General features: G+C 41.7%; 1 protein-coding gene across 7 annotated transcripts; it reads left to right on the plus strand.

The window, feature by feature from the left end:
- Positions 1-517: 517 nt before the first annotated feature.
- Positions 518-22,208, plus strand: STYK1 (serine/threonine/tyrosine kinase 1). 7 transcript variants are annotated; one of them, XM_031050157.2, is made up of 13 exons: positions 518-712; positions 5,690-6,265; positions 12,329-12,357; positions 13,767-13,880; positions 14,398-14,502; positions 15,364-15,507; positions 17,165-17,413; positions 18,155-18,336; positions 19,920-20,003; positions 20,255-20,463; positions 20,678-20,718; positions 21,005-21,101; positions 21,776-22,208. In XM_031050157.2, the coding sequence occupies exons 5-13, from the start codon at positions 14,436-14,438 to the stop codon at positions 21,978-21,980; spliced, it is 1,278 nt and encodes a 425-aa protein (XP_030906017.1). In that variant the 5' UTR covers positions 518-712; positions 5,690-6,265; positions 12,329-12,357; positions 13,767-13,880; positions 14,398-14,435; the 3' UTR covers positions 21,981-22,208. The 7 variants fall into 7 exon arrangements, with proteins under 7 accessions (XP_030906017.1, XP_030906019.1, XP_030906020.1 ...); XM_031050159.2 differs by lacking the exon at positions 13,767-13,880; XM_031050158.2 differs by lacking the exon at positions 518-712 and having other exon boundaries at positions 5,671-6,265.
- Positions 22,209-22,631: the final 423 nt, after the last annotated feature.

Here is a 22,631-nt window from a genome sequence, read left to right on the forward strand (position 1 = left end):
ACCAGTTTCACGAGGTAACTGTGTGCCCGCAAACCCTTCACCCCAGAGACCTTAGGAAGCCCCAGGCCGTTTGCTGTACCACGGAGCGGGCAAGCTGTAGTCTCCCACCGGGAACACGGTGTGGATCGGTGGCCCGGCCGAGCCAGAGGCCCGCTCCAAGAGCCGGCCTTCTGTCAGAGGGCACCTCAGCCCACCGCACCGCCAGAGGGCGCCCTTCAGCCCGCCCCCACCCTCAGTTTCTCCCCCCCTAAGTAGCTCCCGGGCTTGAGAGCCCAGCGGGCCCCGCCTTCCGCCTCCCGGCCGCGAGGTCCCGTCGCCAGCAGGGGCGGCAACAGGAGCGGGCGGAAACGGGACACCAAAAAAATCTCTCACTCTGCCCTTTCCGTCTTCTCCAGCCCGCGAGCTCGGCAAGCTCAGGAACTCGATTAATTCTGTGTTTCACGAAAATAAGCACTTGGGTGAAGAGTTAGGCGGCCGAGGGACAGGAAGGAAAAAGCAAGGGTTTGCCCCTCAGCGCCTCAGCGGGGAGGTGGCTCCTTGTCCTGCACCCACCCTCCTTCCAGCGCACAAGCAACCGGCCCTCAGCACGGCGGCCCGTCAGCCTGGCCAGTCCGCTGACCCCTGGGGCTGCTGGGGCCTGCTGCGCAGCTCCTCTTCCCCCTGCTTGTTGCGGTGCTGTAGTTACCCTTCCCCGGAGTCTGGACCACAGGAGGTAACCGCTACCCCTCCTTGCGGCCCCATCGGCATGTACTGATATTAGCAGGGCCTGCTCTCACCCTCCTTCACTGCCCGCCCCAAGTCACGGCCAGCAGCCGGCAACTGAAGCTGTGACAAGGGTGGTGTAACCAGATGGCCTGTCGTTTGGGGAGTTTTGCTAAAAGTAACCCAAAAGTTAACGTTTTGAGCCGAAAGCTTGAAAATGTGTTGGTGCCTCTGATTATTTCCTCTGGGGGTCCATCTCCTCACCTTCAGGATGGAAAGAAACTTCAGCCCGGGGCCTGTAGTGACAGGACAAGGGGGAATGGCTTTAAACTGACAGAGGCTATTAGGGGTTTAGATTAAATGTTAGGAAGGAATTATTTACTGTGAGGGTGGTGAGGCATTGGAACAGGCTGCCCAGAGAAGCCATGGATGCCCCATCTCTGGAATTGGTCAAATTGTTCATGCCCCAAATCTTGCCTCATACCAGATCAATATCCACACTTTAAATAGGTTGGCGTGTTGTTCTCCTTTTCATCCACACAAACAAGAACTTAAGTCTTGTTTTTAAGTGATTGAGTGTATTAGCATTCTCATCATGCATGAGAGTTATTAATGTTTTACTACCACCACTAATTTCACTGCCAACCGAGAAGCTGGTTTGAAGATGGCAATCCATCTGCAAAACACACTGAAGTATTTGTTCACCCAAGTTGTATGAATGCTGCAGAATTTGTCACAGAGCAGTGTGATTTGTGTTGCTGAAGTTCTGCAGGGGTTCAAAAGCAGTTGGGCTGAATACTTCAAGGCATAAAAAAGAAAAAGTTATATTTGGCTAGATATATACATGAACCACACAGATTACTGGAGGGTGAGGAAATTGTTAAGGGAATATCATGTTGTTACAGTATTTCATATATATATATATATATATATAGTTTCCCAGAGTACTCACTGCCAGCTGTCTGAGGCATACTACTAGGCTGATGGACCCTTGGTTTGAGGTGGCACAGTCATTTCGTAGGTAACCCCAGCTCCTGAATTCTGTGCCTTTAAGCCACCTCCCAGATGCTGCCTCCCTGCTGTACATGTGTAAATGTGGTTAGGAGGCTGATTTTTGATCTAGTGGTGTTGCTTTTTAATACAGCTTCATTATTCTGCAAAAATCTGGGCAGCAAAATATCATGTGTTTATGCATGTAACTCCAATAGCTGAGCAGCCACCTTGCAACTGCATAATAATAAATATGCTAGAATCCATTTCCAGTGACACTGCACACAGAAAGATATTTTGCTTCAACATACCTTGATTTATTTGTGATTGTTTTCTACTATAATTAGGACATAGCAATGTTTTAGAGGGTGAATTACAGATGTAAAAATTATTAAATTGAATAGTTCTTAAATGTATTTTTATGTTACAGTGTGACTCTTGGTGGTATGTACTTTGTAGTTCTGAAGTCTCTGGGGGCATCCTTTCCAGAGGACATGTGGTCCTCAGCTTCTTTATGTGTGGAGCCCTGCAATTTATTCCATCCTGAGACTGGATGTTTGGGTCACTAAAGGTCTGTTCACCAAATTCTAGGGTTTGCCAAGAGGAGCTGTGGAGTTCTCACAGGAAAATGTGAACATTGTAAAAACGTGGTGCCAAAGAGCAGGAATTTAAAAGGAAAATGTGTAACTTGGACAAAATGAATATAAGAAACTAAAAGAGAAAAGGTAAATGTAACAGAATAATATGTCCTCGGGATGTTGGTTGCTCAGGACACTAGGAACTTAGAAACTAGACAGAATAGAACTAAATGTATGTGATACATGCTGCACTTAAAGTCTAGCAGTTCATCTATCAGCCCTGGAGATATGGGAGAGGCTGTGGCCAAGCTACCGAGTCATGCTGCCCCAAGAGCTCCTGTTTAGGGAAGTTACTTCTTTGGAGAAGAGGAAGACAATGGAATTTTGCACAAAAATATGGCATCTAACTTCTGATATTTGTCCAAGACTTGTAAATCAGGAGCTTTGTACCATTTGTATCTGTGACATTACTCTGGGGAGAGAGGATTTTAGTACTTGAAATGCTTTACAGAAGTTTTTATGATCTTGTATTAACAATACAGAGAATCTAGGGCAGCTGTGACCCAACTTAGTTTTCACCTGTGTTGGATGAATCCCAGCTTCTGGGCCTGGAAAATTTTCTGAAGAAACCAAAGGGGAAAACAGTACTGTAGCCTACTTACAGCATGTAACCAACCTTTAGGAGCTTTCCTGAGCATCTGGTTTGGAAAGGGAGGGATGTCCAGATCAATGATAGCATGAAATTGTGCAAATGAAATTCCCATTTAGATCTAAGAGTTAGGAATCATAAAGTCTAATTTGGCAGGAAAGTGCAGGGAAAATACTGTTATTAGAAGTGCCTAACCCTAAATAGAGGAGGTCCTAGTAAAGTACTTGACCTTCAACTGGCTGAAGATTGATGCATAATCCTTCAGTCATTTATTTTTTCTAAGGAAAAGCTCTTTCGTTAGGGTTTTTTTTTTATTTTTTATTTCTTTTCATATAATGCTCCCTTCTCCTAGCCTTTATTCCTTTGGAAATTTTAAGGGAGGAAACTGAAGGGGTGAACTGAAAATCACACTAGAACCACCATTTTAAAGAAAAATTAAATTTAAATAGGCAAATAAGTAGTTCTCAAGCCAGGAGACCTGCCATCTTGAGAGGCAAAGCTTGTGAGGCAGAACAGGGACTTGGAATAGTTATAGGAAATCTCCTTTTACTTCTAGATTATCTGTTCTGATTTGGGGGTTTATAGCTGGCTTGCAGAAACAAAAGAAATGTTTCTGAGGCTTTCAACCTGTATGGGCTCAAGTTGACCCAAAGATCAGTTACAGTTATTAGTTAGAGTTACCAGCTATAGTTATAGCAATCAGTTATAGTAACCAACTATAAGCCACAGGCTTAAACCTTACATTAGGATGTGAAAGTAAGTCAGAGACCTCGAAATTACTACAGAAAAAGTGAATACTGCAGTGACATTTAAGAAGGGGATCTTTTTCTAGTCCAGCAGCAGTTATTTGGGGTATGCTTTCCTACTGGAAGCAGCACCCTTGTCAACAGTTCCAGCACATAGGACAAAGACTGAATGGTTTGTGGTTGAATTGATGCTTAATCCCAAAAACAGATCTTGAGGCTACTGAGTAGCCATGTGTGGTTTGAGTGATTGCTCAATATGCTATATCTGTCTTGGAGACAGAGAGGATGTTTTTGTTAGTAAGATTGCCAGTTAATGCTTTTCCGTGTGCCTGATCATACTTGCCTGAGGAAGAAACAGAAAGGAGAGAGGCATTTAAACAGGCAGTGTTTTCTTTGTGGATGTGCACGCAATACAAGACTTAGAACAGGAAAAGTTTATTTTTCACAAGACAAAATGTGTCACTAAATGACTGCTGGAGGAGGGGCATGTGGATCAGTGAGGAAGATTATACAGTCTGAGGGCTGAACTCTGAACTGATAAAATATCTTCTCCAACCAGTCAGACTGGGAGCACAGCAGAGACTGACTGGAGGAACTAAAAGCAGCAGTGGCTGCTACTTTTGCATATGCAGACCTTGAATATTAACCCTTTGCCTCCCCCTCTTCTACAGTTTGAGGGCTGTAGAAAGCGCGAAGGAAGGCACAAAAGGAGGAATATTTTCAATTATAATATTTTTAAATAGGAATCCAGATAGGTTCCCCTGGTACCCTTGGGGAAGGTGCCTGTGGAAAGTAATGCATTTCAGTAAAGAACTCATTTGAATGAGGAACTGTCCTTTGCATTTTAGCCATGTTTTAATGGGGAATGATGTATAGGACAGATCCTCTGCTCCTTCATGGAGAAAATTCTGGTGAAAGTCAATGCAGTTTAGTACCAGAATGAGAGGAAAAGCTTAAACCAGAGTCTGAGCCTAAACTCTGCAACTGTTGTGATCTAACACAAGTAAATTCTCTATCTAGAAGATGTCTCTCCTGGATTCTCAGGAGATGAAAGTCCACAGTACAGAGCTGTTTCACTAATGCTATTTTGCCTACTTCTGCCAGTTGCTGTAAGAAGATCAAGCAACGAATAAAGTCACTCCTAGTTTTCACCATTTTGTGCATATGGACTGTAAATGCAATCCGAAAGAATAATCCCAGAGAGAAGTTAAGGACATGTTGATGTACAAATACATTCACATGGTCGCTTTTATGGACAAGTTATGTTTCAGTATCTAAATCTAGTGCCCCTACTGAAACTAAAATTTTCCCACAACATAATGTATGCACTACCAAAGTGTTAACGGAAGTAGGTAAGTTTTGCTCAAAATCTTGGCAGAGAATATATTGTCTTCTTCGTCTTCCCAAAGCCATCTGCATTGTATTGTTGACTGTGCAAAGTTTGTCTCTCAACAATGGGTCTCATTGTTTCCTATTGTAATACAGCTGCCTCTCACTTGTATGAAGTAGGTAAGTAAAAAATCTTGTACAGACTCATATAATCAGGAGTCAGGAATCTGAAACTTAATTCAGTGATAGGGGAAGGCAGACCAGCAGCTGGGGCTTGCATTCACAGCTTGTTTGGAAAGAGGGTCCCGAGAAATAAAATGTTGAGGAACTGAGGTGCAATGAAGACTACACCTCAGAGCTGTTAAGAACTGAGGGCACCAGCAGAGCACAGTGGTCACTCCAGTGACATCATAGCAGAAAAGGGAAGAGGGCAACTTCAAAAATATTATCCAGTGTGGTTTGTGAGCTCAGGAGGGGTTTTGTAAGTGAGGATCATTACCAGGGCGGAAGCCCCAGGCTGAACTGGTGGGAGGAAAGGGCAGGGGAGAGCTCATGACAGGGCTTACAGAATGCATGGAAAGGCCAAGATGGAGGAATTGAATGAGCAAGGCAGAATGTGAATCAAGCCTGTGTTGCTGCTGTCTGTTGTAGCATGATTTGTATTATTAATATTTTCTCTTTTTCATCATCTGCAGATTGTGTTCCTGATAACACAGGACACTGAAAGCTCTTCCAGCATCTGGATTTGTACACATTTTTTGTACACATTTTTGTACACATTTTTTGTTCCGAGAGCCTTTTTTTTCTTTTTCTGAATGTGACCCTGTAATGTGAAGTGTATGGTTTTTATTTATTATGTTAGCCTATCCTTCCTGCTCTGTGGTTGCTTGCCTTTCAAATGACGCTCCAGATCCCTGCCTTAGGACTCTGATTTGCCTGTCTCTGTCAGCAGCAGGTGAGCAGCAGGTGCCTGGAAGCCAGGCAGACCCGTTTGACAAGTGTGTGCCTATCTGCCCGCTAGCATGTTGGACGTACACTCCAGCCATCTCCTCTCCCTGGGGAGACAGCTGAGAAGACCTTCTGAGGAGTAAACAATTGAAGCTGGGCAGGTCTGGGGTAGACAAATCAGTGGGAAGGAACTTAGTCGTACGAATAACAACCCAAAGAGGTAACCAGCAGCATTATCAGGAGTGGCCTCAGACAAACGGAACTGGCAGCAGGTGAGCTCCAGGAAGAGGCTACCACAGGGCAAGAGAAGTGGTGTAATTCAGGTAAGTGAAGGAAAACACTGCTGGAAGATCAGCCAATCAATATTTAGTTTTTTAAAAAAACTTCTATTAACATAAATGTGACCTGAACTAGGATATAGCTGTACTGTAAAGTTTCTATGTCTGTGTATGTATGTATATACATCTGTGCATGTACTGACTGATCACACTGAAGTTACTTACAGTAATAAATTTCTGTGATCATAATGGTATTTGGGTTTGAGGAAAAAAAAGTATGTTCTCTACACACAGGTTGATTTAAACAAAATAACTTTTAGGCACATTTTAAACAAGAAAAGAATAACAAAGGAAATAAGTTTCATATAAAATTAGTCTCAGTTCAGTGAAACAATGCAGAGTGATACTATGCATTTAAGTATAAATATCTACCAGTGTTTGGTTAAGTAATACATGCCTAAGGCTGGTTTCAGAAGTAATTAGCATTTGACTTCCATTGCTGTTTCTTGACTGTAAGGAAGCTAAATGTAATCCAAAGCAGTGCAGATATCTAGATTTTTTCCATGTGTTTACCTGTTTGCATATATCTGTGTGTGTGTGTACACAAACAAAATCTATGTTAAATGCACAAGCCTCCAAAAGTTGGTAAATCGTGAAGCTAAAGTTTTGTGCTCAGTTCCCCTATGGCTATGCATTTCTGAAAGCAGATTCGTGTTCTGTTTCCTTAGCCATTATGCAGCAATGTGATATCATGCAGTATTTTTATCACACAGTGTTTTTTTACAGCAAGATCTGTATGTTTGCATGGTCCTTTGAAAAAATCCTTCATTTTTGTTAACGTCCTGTCCCAGCTTTTGCTGTCACAGTTTTTCAGAATATCTGCATTGAGTTTGTGCTAGGGTTTGATCCAGGCTTAGAACTGGCATTTACCACCAAAATTAGAAGTCAGTTAGTAAGAAAGAGAACAGCCTGTGTTTTCCAAAGCACTGTGTGATTTTGAAAACAAAAAAGGCAGTCATAGGTAAGAGTGGGCTGTTGAGAGTCTGGCCTCTAGACTTTTCATATTGTCAAGAGCCTGCTTACTGTGGGCTTCAGGTTACTATGTTCCTCACAATTTTTTATAATTTTAACTTTTATTTGGCAGATTATTTGTGATTAATTACTTTCCATGGCCTTAATTCAGGGGGAGCATGATCATGGTACATGTTAATTTTTTGGAAACTATAGTAGTCCATGTCTGCATTAGAAAAACATGTTTTTGTCTTCATCATCATTCAGTTCCTGCACCATTCCACACTTCTGTACTCATACTTCCTCATGCTGGACAGATAAATTAATTTTTATTAGATGATCTGTGTCTAAGCAGAACTTGGTACCATGAGAGCCTCCCTATCTCCACTGATACCATGCCAGTTTAGACTAACCTTGTTAGGATGAAAGCGCAGCAGTGCAGAGTCCTCCTGACTCGTATTTCTCAATGCAGCAGTGAGTGCTGACTTGGCCTGTTTTTTCTGCTCCCTTGAAAAGGAGCCAAGTTTGCCCTAAGTAATTCACCTGCTCAAATAGCAGCAAGGACCTCATTACTTGCTGTTTTTTCCAGGGTCTAGCTCTTCAGAAGGCATCAGCCTAATTTTGTTTCACTTCTTTAATATGCTTCAGTAGCAGCTAGCCTAGGTTTTATGTTCCAGTACAGCTTCTGATTTTGGCCAAAAGGAAATCTTGAGTCACTGTACGTTATTTTTTGAAATACTATTTTCTTACACGGTGTTACATCTACCAGCTCTTGCAAAAGTGAGTTAGAGTACCACATCTTTATAGCTGAGACATTATTACAGCCAGTACAGCAAGCCACAGGATATTATCAGTAATCCTTGTTCAGAACAGAAGCGAGATGGCCTGGTATGTTACAACTTGCGTTGGCCAGTCAGAATTTCTCATTCTATGCAGTTGGAGGTGCTGCTTGGTAACCCCCAGGTGAGAGATGATATGACCCAGTGGGCCAGGGAAACCTTGCAAAGATGTCATGATCTGCCGGTCCATTGGAAATAGTTAATAAAGTCTTCTGAAGGCAGAAGAGACAGGATAGCAGCTTTCCAGTATCTGAAGGGGGTCTACAAGGATGCTGGAGAAGGACTCTTCATCAGGGACTGTAGCAATAGGACAAGGGGTGATGGGTTTAAACTAAAATGGGAAGTTCAGGTTATATATAGGGAAGCTGTTTTTTACTGTGAGGGTGGTGAGGCACTGGAACAGACTGCCCAAAGAAGTGGTAAATGCTCCATACCTGACAGTATTCAAGGCCAGGTTGGAGAGAGCCTTGGGTGACATAGTCTAGGGTGAGGCATCCCTTCCTATGGCATGTTCCTTTTCAACCCACACCATTCCATGATTCTATGATATATAGTCTAACAAATACATAGCTTTTGCAGAAATAAGTTCTTATGGCATCAAGTTGTTAGGCTTGAAACCTGTGGGAGTTGTTTCTTACTTGTTTTGGATGCTGCTTTTAGTAAAATGGTGGGCATTACAGAAGAAAAAATGTCTGTTTTGCTATTTGCTTTTCCATGGTGCTTTTCTTCTCCCTCTTGTTTCTCAGTATCCACAACTGCTTGGCTGATTTCACTACTGTTTCCATTCCAGCAATTCTCTTGTAGCTGTCCTCCCTTTCAGCTTCGCAACCAGGGCAGGGCGTTTGTGCATAACAGCTGCCTAAGCCTTGACTGGTGGCCATGTTCAAAGGTCATATAAAATACAACGTAAATAATAAAAGCAGTACAGAAATGGTCACAGGAAAAGCTTGAGAGTATGGTTCTGACACTGTAAGAAATGAAATAGAAGGCGTCATGGTTATAGGATTTATTTTGTCTTTTATCATCCAGGCAGTATGCAGGACTGAAGTGAGTAATTCCTTAGCTGTTCTTTGCATGCCTGTAGTCATATTACCGTTGGTCTTCACAATTACTGCATGAAAAACACTCGTAAGAATATTTTTATAATAAAGTGGTGTGAAGTTAATGCAGGCCAGTAAGTCTGGAGAAATAGCTGTGTTAATTCCATACGAGCTCACAGCACAGTTTAAAAGGTCTAGTGAAGATCCAAGTGAAACTTAGCCTTTATTTTTGACATATTTAAGTCATTTAATCAGCAGTTTCTATAGACAGAATAGCTAGTTGGTACTCAAGGATTTACCTACTTGTACTGTTGATAGGAACTAATATTAGTTCCCAAGTCAGACATATTCACTGGCGAAATTGTGTATTTACTATGAATATGTACAACATTTTATTTTCCTGAACATGGCAGGAGCAAGCAGAAGGCAGTTTCTGTTTGTGCAGTTCTCAAGCTGTCTGTTCCCATATCTTCCATGGACATATAAGACTATATTTCTTTTCAGTCTTCCCCACAATGTTTGCCACTTAGGCTTCTTGACTCTGGTCAAGTGTCCTGACACTTTAGATAGCGTAAATTGAGCCTGATAAGAAATATAAATCCATAAGATGTGAGAGATGATTGATGATTTAGGCAGATCACCTTCCCGATCCAGTTTGCCATGTTGCTGTGTGAATGCCTGTGCTAGTGCTAAGGGGACAGTATATATGTGGGAAAGAATGGTAAGGACTGGAAAAATCATAGTAGGGCTTCTACTGACACACAGTAACTGTGCATCTGTGCTGACACAAGGAATGGTTTCACAATACGGCTTTAGAAGAATTAGCCATTCACCACCCTGGGTGCTGGGAGACCCGTTTTCCCTGTTCCTTTTCCTGGATGTGTGCTCCTGCCACTTCACTGAGCCTGCCTAGCACATGTTGAATTGCTTGGTGAACTAATACCACTCACTAAAATGACAGGAAATCACCATGACAAAAGAATGATGAGTTTTTCCTGCTAGGTTAGTGGTTTGAATCAGTTTACCATGTTATCAGTTGCATAGCTGGGATGAAAACAAGGAGTGGGGAGAGAGCAGAGAGAAGAGGTACTCCTTTCTTTTGGCATTAGTGAGCACTTAATTCAGCTCAGTTGCATTCACAAGACCATATTCATATTCAGTACTGGGGCTTGCTGAACTGGTTTAAGCAGCCCCCACAACTGCCATCTTTCAGATGCTTATTGCTGTCCCTGTGTTGACCTCTGTGCTTTGTCTAAATTGCCAGGGCAGCAGAACAGCTTAGGAAACAAACACCACCTTTTCCCCCAGTGTTCATCCTGCTGGCAAATGTGCACAGAGAGGCAGTAATTGTCTGTGTAGGGCAAATACGGGTGACTGTCCCCATGCTGTGGAACTGCTACACCACATGCGGTTCACCAAGTAGTCTGCTAGCGGCAGTTTGCAAATGCTGCTGACTGTAGGTTAGCTTCTGCTCAGGTTTTGCCTCTCATTGTCAAAGAGCAGCTGCTTCTGCCCTTTCTAGATACCATGGCCTTCAATGTATATTTAACTTGGACAAGGGGCTTTGGATTCAGGTATTAGTCAAAGAAAGCCTTGACTGCCATGGCTGTTGCAGTCTGCTTGGAACTATGTAGTATCTGAGCATTGTTAATTAAGCATAACATTGAGCATTGCCATCTAGGGCACTGTATCGGCATTGATTCTCATTTATTTCCCTCTGCCCCAGCAAAAGCTCCCAAATCTCTCAAAATCTGTTTAGTGGAAACCCTGTTGCTTCCTGAGTATTGGCCAGAAAAAACAAACACCTTTTCAAAACTCATTTGCGAAGACCTTCACAGCCCCTCGTTGCTCCCATTCATCAGGGACTTACAGGACATGGGGTAATGGGTTTAAACTTAAACAGGGGAGGTTCAGGTTAGATGTAAATAAGTTCTTTACTGTGAGGGTGGTGAGGCACTGGAACAGGTTGCCCAAACCACTGGTAAATGTTCCATCCCTGGTAGTTTTCAAGGCCAGGTTGGACAGGGCCTTGGGTGACATGGTCTAGTGTGAGGTGTTCCTACCCATGGCAGGAGGTTAGAACTAGATAATCTTAAGGTCCTTTCCAACCCAAACCATTCTAGGATTCTATGATTCAGTCATTTTTATTGAGGACTTTTGTTATAGAAAAACTCATTTGCTTTCTGGTCACTGTTGTCAAAGGGAAGTTGTCTTTCAGGAAGGCTTTGTAGTCCAAAACTGAGTGGAAACATACCATCCTTACCTTGAGCCTGGGCATTCTGAACAGAGAAAGGCCTAGTACTATGGTCATTGTGTATCGTGTTTGATTTTTGTATTGTACTGCCAGCTGGTTTTCTTAAATAAGGTACTAAGTCACACTGTTGTGCTGCACAATAGAGAATGTGCTAAAAAAGATGCATGTCCAAGTGGAAGGAAAGTTCCAGGTTTGTGTAAACAACAAAAATTATGAATTTCAACTGAAGGAGGAGTAAATCAGGATAGATCTGAAAAGATTAGATAGGCTCAGGCAGGAAGAGCAGACTATTGAAGCAGGTATGATTTTGAAAGTAAACAATAAGATAAATGAATTCCAGTGAGTGGATTTCAGTGTGTGTAAAAGAGGAATAAAAAAACCCAGTAGAATAACTAAGCTGAGATTTACTTGTGATTGCACAAATTGTTCAATGCAAATTCTAAGTTAAAGTCATACAGGATATGTTCTCATGTGCTCATGATAACAGACAGCACTGGTCTTGGCACAACGTGACACACAGACAAGGAAAATCATAACAATGAGGTATAGATTCTGAACCTTGTAAGGTATTTTTGTCCCCTTATCCTGTCTTGGTACTGGAAAAACTGTCTTCATATAATAAAATAAGTAGTTGAGTACTCCCAATATGCTTTCTGGGATGTGGTGAGTATGCATCTATACACTGAAGATGTTACTTCCACATAACCTCCATGTGTCCCCTACTGGTAAATTAAAAATAAATAAATAAATAAATAAAATATTAAATATATAATGTGGATTTCTGAGTTACCACTCTGGTTGTGGGGTGGGAAATGTAGGAATTGCAATAAAGTTACTCTTAGACAAGTAAGATGCAGGAGCTAAGTATGAGAATTTTGTCTGAAATTGTCCTCAGCCTGTAAAGTAGCACTGAAAGGCACTTCAGAATTATTTTTTTAATTGCAACTTCTTTTCCTGCTTCCAGAGTTCTGCAAGAGGATAGAGGCATAGAAGGTAAATATACTTGTCTAATCAAACTTTTCCAGTTTGATTAGACTCCTCTGCAGCTCCATAAGCAACAGCAACAAATGGGAGTGCCAGTGCAAATAAAGCACCAGGGGTTGCCAATGTTTTTATTCCTGGATCCCATAGTTCTGCCCTGAGCATGGTTAGGAAACATGGGGTGCCACCCACTGGCATCACTGGTGGGAGGTACATAAGGGAGGAGGTAGGAATAATTTTTTATGAACATGGGACCAATGTAGGTGTTGTTGCTGCATCAAAGCTTTCTTCCATGGATCTTCATTATTGTATGAGCATGTTTCTGTGTAACTACAAGTTGCTACGTGTGTGCTTATATCTGCCTTGGGCATGCACATCATTTAAGTGTAAGTGTGCTTTTCTAGTGAACATATGCAGAAAGCAAAGCCATTAGCTACTGTTAAGGTGGAGCTTGGACTGTTTATGACTCAGATTTTACAATGTGATTACTGGCTAATGGTCCTGAAGTCTGCTTTCCTGTGCTGCTGTCATGTCTGTTCGTATGTGTATTTTGTATCTGAGTGTAATCTGAGAGTGAAAGAAGCTAGGATTTATGGTTTTATGGTTAATCCTGCGTATTTTTGTGTGAGCATATGTATGTGTCATAGCTAAGTTAGGTTGATTTAGTGTGCTTACTTTCAGAGTGCACCTGCAAAGCTTGATGTTATTGCTGTGTTATTGCTGCTTTGACTGGATTCATGTTGTAGCCACACTGTGAGTCCATGTCAATTTGCTAGCATAAAAAGAATCAAAGGAAATAAGAATGAAATAGACCTTTTGTAATACCTTGAAGTGCAGATATGTTCCATTTCCCTCTTTCTGCTGCCTCTGTTGTGCAATTGATCAAGCATAATTTCACCCATCAATTTAGCATGAGAACAAACTGTTTAATATTTCATCCATCACTGACTTCTGTAAAGCCATATTCATACCAGTAAGAATGCCATATATTATTATTAACATTTGCTATTGAGGTTAATTGCCTTGAACTCATAGCTGAAAATAAAGTACTTAAAAGGATAAGAGTCCCAATACTTATAAAACATTCTAGATTATACCGTTTGTGAAGCTGTTAAACTTATTTTTTGGTAACATTTATAAGTAGCAGTGACTAAGTGTATGTGCGTTGCCTTTCTGTCAGTCATCACTATTCACCACATTTTGATTGATTTTTTTTTTTTTTAGTTTAAAACTAGTAGTCCAGATCCTCTGCTGGTGTAAGTCAGTGCAGCACCATAGAGCCTCTTCCAATCTTATTACTTCAGTCCTCAGTAAAGACAGTATACTTAGTGTAGCAGTAGGACATCATCCGAAATGCTTGTGTGTTTTCCAGAGAATAAATAAACACACACCAATTTGAACTGAAATACAATTTTCTACAGGGATAATCTTCACCTGTAATGCAGAACAACTAAAATTCTACAACAGAGATGTGTTTTGAGAGGTCTGCAGCTACCTGCAGTCCTGTAGCAACTCGGAGACACCAGCATACTCTGGTGAGTCTAGTACTGTCTGAGTGGGGTTACACAAATGGCAAATGCACTTACACAATCAGAAGGGTTTGTAGGTGTATGATTGCACATGCTAAGGGATTAGTAATAGCAGAATTTACAGTTAAAAATCCAGTGCCTGTGCAAGCACACACCTTTCTAAGTTCAAATGCAGAAGAATTCCACATGTTATGCTTCAGATTAGTTGTGGGCCTGGCAGTGTTAAAGGAGCCCTATGAATTTTTGTACATATGTCAGCCTTTAGGTCTAGGCATACCTGTTTGCTTGTGAAGCACTCTAGAAAAAGCTTAATCTTAAATTCTCTCTGGTCATAGAGTCTACCGTTCATAGGATTTGATACTGGATGTCCTGTATTATTCTCTAAGCCTCAAAGTCCCAGTGGTGCTTCTTGACACAAGCACTGGTCATAAGGAGTAGAAAGCTCCATGTTCAGCTTACTTGTTGCTTCATATATCATCCTTTCTTGCAATAAATTTAGTTAATATTCTTTGTGTCTGTGCAGAAGACAGAAGTTAGAGACCCGCTTGCTCGTAATTGAACATGGCAGGGGATGTAAAAAGATTCACACGCATGCTGCTGGAATGCAACAGCAATGACAAGCTGTGTGGTAAGATTCCCAGATTCCTTCAGTAGTAACTTTCACATGCTGAGCAGGAAGTCCAGCTTTACTAGAAAGTGGGCCAGGCCCTTTCCACTCCTCCACCTGCATCCCAGCCCATAGAGAAAGATTTCACTGAGCTTTCCTTGCATTGTATCTCAGGGGAGAAACTTTTAAAGGGATGCAGCCTTTGTGGTGGGATTCATCTCACGTAATTTTAGCCATTTTAGAGTATTTCTGCTTTGAATAAGACATAGTAATTAAAGATTCCCTGCAGCTTCCCTAAGGACCAGTCATGTGAGATTTTTATTTCATTACTTTCTGTCATCTTTGGGAACTGAAACATGGTCTTGGCCTATGCAAAAATAGCATAATCTCAAAATCTGGGGCATAAGAGAGTTACTTACTTGCAACATCCTTGTTAGCTGTAATGTCCACACCTTGTTTTCTTTAAAATCTTTCCTGTAATTTTAATGGAAGGAGCTGAAGCTGTAATTGCACATGTATTTGTGATGGCATAGCAATATCCAGCCCTTCCCATCTCCCTGCTTTCCCTTTGCCAGAGGCAATTCTGTTGCACTAGTGGATGATACACATGGCTACAATTTTCAGCCTATTACAGCATCTACATAAAAGGCCTCAGGTGTGGGAGTCCCAGTGAATTCATGCAGTTTAGATACTCATCACCTTTGAAGAACACGGTGGCAGCACTAACAGTGTTCAGTTGCTGTTCCAAGAGGCAGAGGATAGATAAACTTTGGGGATTGAAAGTTACTGAAATATGTTGTTACTGTTCTGTTACACAGAACCAATGTGCATCAGGAAATGCTGCTTAGTCCTCATTTTCCTATTTTCTTTTTCTTTTGATAGTTGTGCGTGAATACCAGACTGAAGTTATTGTTGTCCCAGTTCTCCTTGTGGGTGTTTTTGTCATCATGCTAACTGTGATCCTTTGGCTCCACTGCCGAGGTTTGCGAGCAAAGCAGGAGCAATCATCAGCATCTGGACACCAGGGTAAAAAACTTCTTTTCAACCACACAAGCGAGTATTCCTTTCAGTGGCCAGAAGGCAATCCCATCTCTTTATTGCTTGAGCCATTAGGCAATAGCATTTATAGAATCATAGAATCAACTAAGTAGGAAAGACCTTTAAGTTCATCACTTCAGCCATTCTCCAGCACTGCCAAGGGCACCACTAAACCATATCACTAGGGTGTTTGTCCACGCAGTTTGTGAACACTTCCAGAGATGGTGACTCCACCACTGCCCTGAGCAGCCTGTTCCAATGCCTGAGCCCCCTCTCTGTGAAGAATTTTTTCCTAATATCCAGTTTAAACCTCCCCTTGGCACAGCTTGAGGCCATTTCCTCTTGTCCTGTCACTTGTTATCTGGAAGAAGAGACTGATCCCCACCTCACTACAACCTCCTTTCAGGTAGTTGTAGAGAGTGATAAGGCCCCCCCCTGAGCCTTCTCTTCTCCAGACTAAACACACACACACCGCAGTTCCTCAGCCATTCCTCATTACACTCGTGCTCCAGACCCTTCACCAGCTCTGTTGCCCTTCTCTGGACCCACTCCAGCACCTCATTGTCTCTCTTGTAGTGAGAGGCACAGAACTGAACACAGGATTTGAATTGTGGCCTCACCAGTGCCCAATACAGGTGAATGGTCACTGTCCTGGCCCTACTGGTTGTACTATTGCTGATACAGGCCAGGATGCTGTTGGCCTTGTTGGCTGCCTGGGCACAACCTGACTCAGGTACAACTGCCTGTCAGTCTGGCCTGAAGAGCCTAAGTGGTGTTCAGCAATTGAATAAAAAGTACAAAAACTGAGAACACTGATTTACACCACTTGCAGTAGTAGTAGTGGAATCTGTAGTATAGATGGATCTGAGAAAACTTAAAACAACATATCATATAGTTAACACACTGTGGTAACTAACATACCTTGAGACCTGCAAAGTGTGTTTATGTAATAGCCTTGTAGATGCTACTGCAAAGAGAGTTTCACTGGAGTAATTATGAATGACAGTTGTTTTGGTGTAGATCACACCTAGCTAATCCATTTTCTATCCTGTCATTTAAGAAAAATTTCAAGCTGTTGTCTCCCACTTCCTGTGGAGACAAGAAATGGAACAGGGACTGGGAAGGAGAGGGGGTAGGGAAAGGTTTGTAGATACCAAAGAACACATGTTGCAGAAATGAAATTCTGTGGAACTGAATGTGGAAATGAAAATCCAGTACTGAATTGATTTTGGGTTTGTAGAGAAAAAAGCCTTTTCAGCCTATATTAAGGGCAATAATTGAGAACAAAGATAACACCCTGTGGAACAGCCTGTGCAGGTCACTTCTATAACAACTGGTAGCTGGTAATAAAATGGTCATTGCTTCAACACAAGAGAATCAAGCACAAATGTGTCTTACCTAGAAAGTTTACATAGTTAAATATAGGAAAGATCTCCAGACTCATTCTGCCCTTTAATCATAAAGAGTTGGAGATAAATTCCCTCTTCTCTTCAAGGGCCAGGATACAATAACAGTTCTTTACTTTGTCCTGATTTCCAAAACACTATGGGGTAAAAATTAAAGAGGCTAGAAGGACAAGCATTGCCACCTACTACGAGAGTTCTTCTGTCTGGTTTTATGCATCATGTGTATTTGCTTTTGTCAGTGAATGACATGAATCAGCAGGAATACAGCTCAACAGAGAGCCGCTATATCCAGCTGAGTGAGATGTCTGTGGAAAGCCTGCTAAATTCTGCATCCTTGACTCTGAAAGAACTGGAGATACCAAGAGAGAAACTCTTGCCAGGCACTTGGCTGCTGATAAAACATGGTCACTATGGGAGCTTCTACAGAGCACAGCTGGAAACTGGGAACCCCGGAAAGACTAAGACTGTAGTACTGAAAGCCTTACAAGGTAAGGCACATGGCCAGGATCTCTGTATCGAAGGCATGATATTGGACAGAACTTGCAGTCACTGCTGGCAAGAACAAGCTGTGTTGAGTATCATGTTAGCTAATCTGAGTGGCTGTTTTGGTAGGAGTGTCTTGGTAGGACTAAAGAAGATTGCTGTTTCTGTTGATTTTTAGCTGTTTGTCGTGGTTTAAACCAAGTCCCCCAACTCCCGGAGAGTTAGGAAGGAGAATCCAAAGAATGTAGCCCCCACGGATTGAGATAAGAACGGTTTAATTGCTAAGGCATAACACAAAACCCCTACTGCCATTTACTGCTACAAATAATAATGATACAGCAAACAGCAAGTGAAGAGAATAAAACACCCCACCAGCCACCAACCCATAACTCACTCCACCCTGCCCGGCTGAGCACCGCGTGCTCCCTCCTACATTTTCCTCCAGAGCTCTACCCCTCCAGCTTTCTCTTTCCCAGTATGCATCCTGGGCATCACGTGCTATGGTATGGAATACCTCATTGACTAGCCTGGGTCAGGTGTCCTGTCTGTCCTTCCTCCCGGACTCCCCTCCTCCACCTGGCTGGAAAAAACCTTGAACAAAAACACCCTCAAAACATGCTCAAACCATGACACTGTTCTTTGCTGCCTCCATTTAGTAATTTAGTGTGGGTTTTTCTTTTTGGGGGGGGGGAGGAGGTTGGCCTTGTTTGTTTGATTGGTTTGGTTTTGGGTTTTTGTTCTTTCAGACCTGACTAGTCCCCAGAAAGTAAAGGATTTCCTGGGAAGGATTAAATTCCATCAAAATCTTGGCCATCATGAGAACCTGGTTGAATTGGTTGGATGCTGTGTAGGTCAGCTCCCACTTTATATGATCATGGAAGATGTCTCTCTTGGTGACCTGTTGACATTTCTATGGACGTGTCGGAAGGTGAGTCAAAAGAAGTGATGATAGAATATCTTAAATTCCTTAGGTAAACATTTACCCATAAGTCATAGTCCATAAGTCACAGATTATTTTTTCATCTCTCCATGCATCCCTCTATATCAATCTAAACTATTTCCACCCCCAAAAGAAGTTCTGCACAAGTCTGAACTGGAATGGAATTAGTGGATATCTTGATTGATATGATACAGTTTGGAGAAGTTGACATAGTCCTACAGGTAACTGGAGCTTCTTGAAGGGTACAGCAGGCACTGGAATAGAGCAACAGTTGAGACAGTTATCTGAATTTCTAATCAGTTTTAAATAATGTCTCAGTCCAAATGGTTTTAAGAAAGCAGAACAGTTACAACACCAGGAAACAGAGCATATGAGTGAAAGGTTGATACTTGCACTGGAGGGATGTCACTCATATGGGACCTGGTACTGTTTGTTACATGTATCAGTAACCTAGAAAATGGAATGACAGTGAGATGATGATTCCAGCCAGTAAAGGCAAGTGGTGACCCTGTGGAACTGCAAGATTTTACAAGATTGAGAGACTGGCCAATAAAATGAACAGGTGAAATTCAGCATAGTTACAAATGAAATTATGGCCATGTAGAAAAGCAACCTTAGCTTCACATATGTAATGATGGCCTCATATCTGCCGATTGCTGATGAGGAATAAAATAATGGATCTGATTGTATAAAAATGTTAACTCAGGCTGGAAAAGAAGCTAAGTATTAAGCATTATTAAGAAGGGCATAGGAACAAAACTCTGCCAAGTCACTGCATGAATAATTTACCTACATCTGGAACACAAAATACAGAGAGATTGCTTATTGTCCTGTTCAGCAGGTCAAGGTGGTAGCAAATAAAGCTACCAAGTGTCATGTTCAAAACAAACAAAAGAAGTGGTTCTTCATGAAGTGGGGAGTTGACTAATGGAATTCCTTGGCACTGACTGCTGTGGATATGGAAACTTTACATGGGCTCAAGAAAAGACTGAATACATTTATGGCAGATAGCTTTTCAGAGGCTACAACATATGTTGAAACTGTAACCATCTCAGGAAATCATTAAATTGAAAATAGTTGGGAGGCTGGAAAATGACACGGAAAAAACATTGTGTGCTTACCTTGTTTTCTTTCTTTCATCTGGCATCCAGGTAGGATCACTGTTAGAGGCAGGATAGCAAGAGAGATGGACTGTTAGTCTCATACCAGATAACCGTTTGTATGTTATAAATGTACTTTTCTACTCATCATTGTAATTTTTTATGTATCTTTCATTCTTCTGTATATATTGTCATTCTCCAGTGTCATTCTACCCATTTCTATTAACTCTTCTTCACTTTTCAAATTACCCACTAGTTGTCTCTAATGTACTTGTCTTCCCCAGCACACCATCCATCAACATCACCCATCCACATACCCTTATATTTCAGTCAATTTATAATCAGTTGAGAAATTACTTGGGGTAGCATAAGATTTGATAGTACTCATTTTATTAGATTAGAAGAAAACATTCCCCAGTATGCTACAGCTATGGCATTTGTTTGAACCAAGATCTGCTCTTTTGTCTCTAGGATGTAATGACAATGGATGGTGTTCCTTATGACTTCACTGAGAGGCAAGTATATGAAGTTGGACAACAGGTTGCAGCAGCTCTGGTAAGTCTGCTCATATTCACTGCATTTTTGCCTTCCTGATTGCAACAGAAGTCTGCATGCTGGCCTAAGTCTTCTCGGCCTAATCAGTGAGGATGTGCTTTGTTAAAACTGAGCCATATATGCTTGCTTTATTTTTGTGAGCATACATGTCTTTCCACAGCATGGAAGACAGGCATAAATTAAGTGAAAATTTATATCAATTAAAATTCCTTTTAAAATTATCACGGTCTCATTGTTTTCCCAATTTCCAGGCTTATCTTGAAAAGAAGAAATTGTTCCATGGTGACATTGCTGCCAGGAATGTCCTCCTGCATTACAACTTCACTGCTAAGCTCTGTGGTTTCGGTCTGGCCTATGAAACTCACACATATGGTGCCAACTCAGTCACAAAGATTGTGCCAGTCAAGTGGCAGGCACCAGAGCGACTCCTGAAGAAACCCCCCAGCATCAAGGCGGACATGTACAATTTAATTTTTGAACTAGAAGTTAATCTCTTTCACTCTTTTATGTATCATTTCATGTCCTAAAGTTCACAGTAAGTCATATCTACTCTAAGCATAATGCTCCACTTTATATCTCATACCTTCTCGTCTCATTTCTGCAGGTTTGTTTGTATGCATTTAAGCTAGAATTTAGCTAGAATGGAAACTTAACATTGTTTTCTTTTCTTGCAGATGGTCTTTTGGAATTCTGCTGTATGAAATGATTACATTAGGTAAGAAGATATAATGATGATAAAAAAATATGTAAGGAAGCAGCAAATTAGGAAGACCCCATTCTCAAATTTTAGAATGTAAAGTTGTGCCATTTTAATAAGCATTCTCTTTTTTCGAACTTGGAAAGCCTTGACAATTCCTTTTAGACTTTGTTTCAGTGTGAACTGTGGCAGGATAAAAAAGATGGATTTTGGTAGGGAAAGAAGGCATTTTCACAAAGAAGCTGCCATTGGCAATGGTTTTCTTATTATAGTTTTCCTACTGTTACTCCTTTTGCCCTTCCAGGTGCTCCACCATATCCTGAGGTGCCACCTTCTGACATTTTACCATACCTTCAAAGAGAGAACATGATGAAGCAGCCCCCAAGGTGCCAGCAAGCCATGTAAGCCACTTACTTCATGGACAATAGAACTTGAGATCTGCAGAGCTAAATGGCAGTGAGACATACAAAACTATATCTTACAGAGAATCTCTACAGCCAAAACAGTCATCTATTAGCTGAGGAGACTTTTTCTCACATGTCTACCACATCTCTTTACTAGATACTGCTGCATGGAACCTTGATTGCCAAACCCTTTCTTTCCTGCTTTTGAAAGTTACTCTTTCTGTTCCCTTGTCTGCCCTTGCATTTTGTTGTTCCACTGCTTCACTGCAAGGTATAGGACTGTTCTGGAGTAATCTTTCTCTTCTGAGTTGTGGGATTCTCCCTGAAGTAAACAAAACATCCATGAGCAAGGTCTAAGGCATTATATTTCCTTTTATGAATGCATAATTTATTCTAATTTTAGAGGCTTTTTCTTTTATAATGCTGTTTCAGAAGGTAATACCAAGCAATCTTTTTCCCTTTTTCCTTACTCACAGTTGACATCCTGGCTAGCAACTGTATGCATGTGTACCCACACAATATTCTGTGGTTGCATATTTCAGAGGGTCACTGAAAGAACTTTACATGAAGCAGAAAAAGAGGAGGTCTCTAAACATTTCAGATACGACTGTAGTAAAACTTAGTGTTGGTGCTTCTCATTCCCAGTGCTTCTGTACTTCTCCATCTTACAGATACAGCATCATGAAGTCCTGCTGGCAATGGAATGCATCTAACCGGCCTTCTCCAGCAGACCTGATGTGGTCCCTACAAACAGCAATGAAGAACAGCAACAGTCATGCAGTACTGCAGGTGCCTGAGCTGGTGGTGCCTGAACTCTATGCTAATGTTGCTGGTGTTGATGTACTCAATCCAGTCAGGGAATACACTATACTCTGAAGGACCTTGATACATGTTGGTATAAGAGAATTCTCTGAGTTTGCCCTTCCTAGATACTTTGCAAGCTCAGGATAAAGTGTATATGTTGGGAGGGATCCCTTTGTTTTTTGAACATGTTATATATATGCAATCTCTCCTCCATTCCAGAAACAACAATCTGTTATCATACTATTATGAAATGTAACCTGTTGATATCAGTCTGCCAGTGGTCTTTTTTTTTTTTTTTTTTTTTTAGGTAGCTATAGAAGACGTAATGAGAATCTTGAGTTAGAGTGTATTGGGTTTGTGTAGCAAGGTTTTGGTAGCAAGAGGACTTAAGGGGTGGCTTCTGTGCGAAGACACCAGAAGCTGCCCCCATGCTCAACAGAACCAGTTCCAGCCAGCTCCAAGATGGACCTGCCACTGGCCAAAGCCGAGTCCATCAGTGACAGTGGTAGCACCTCTGGGATAACGTGTTTAAGAAAGGGTAAAAAACCCCTGTATAACATTAACTGGAAGAAAGAAACAGCCCTAGACACAAAGGTCAGTGCCCCAAGGAGGACAGGAGGTGCGCCAGCCTCTAGGGCAGAGATTCCCCTGCAGGCCGTGGTGCCGACCATAGTGAGACAGGCTGCCCCCTGCAGCCCGTGGAGTTCTACGGTGGAGCAGATT

This window comes from Melopsittacus undulatus, chromosome 5 (genome assembly GCF_012275295.1).
Source record: "Melopsittacus undulatus isolate bMelUnd1 chromosome 5, bMelUnd1.mat.Z, whole genome shotgun sequence".
Taxonomy (NCBI): domain Eukaryota; kingdom Metazoa; phylum Chordata; class Aves; order Psittaciformes; family Psittaculidae; genus Melopsittacus; species Melopsittacus undulatus.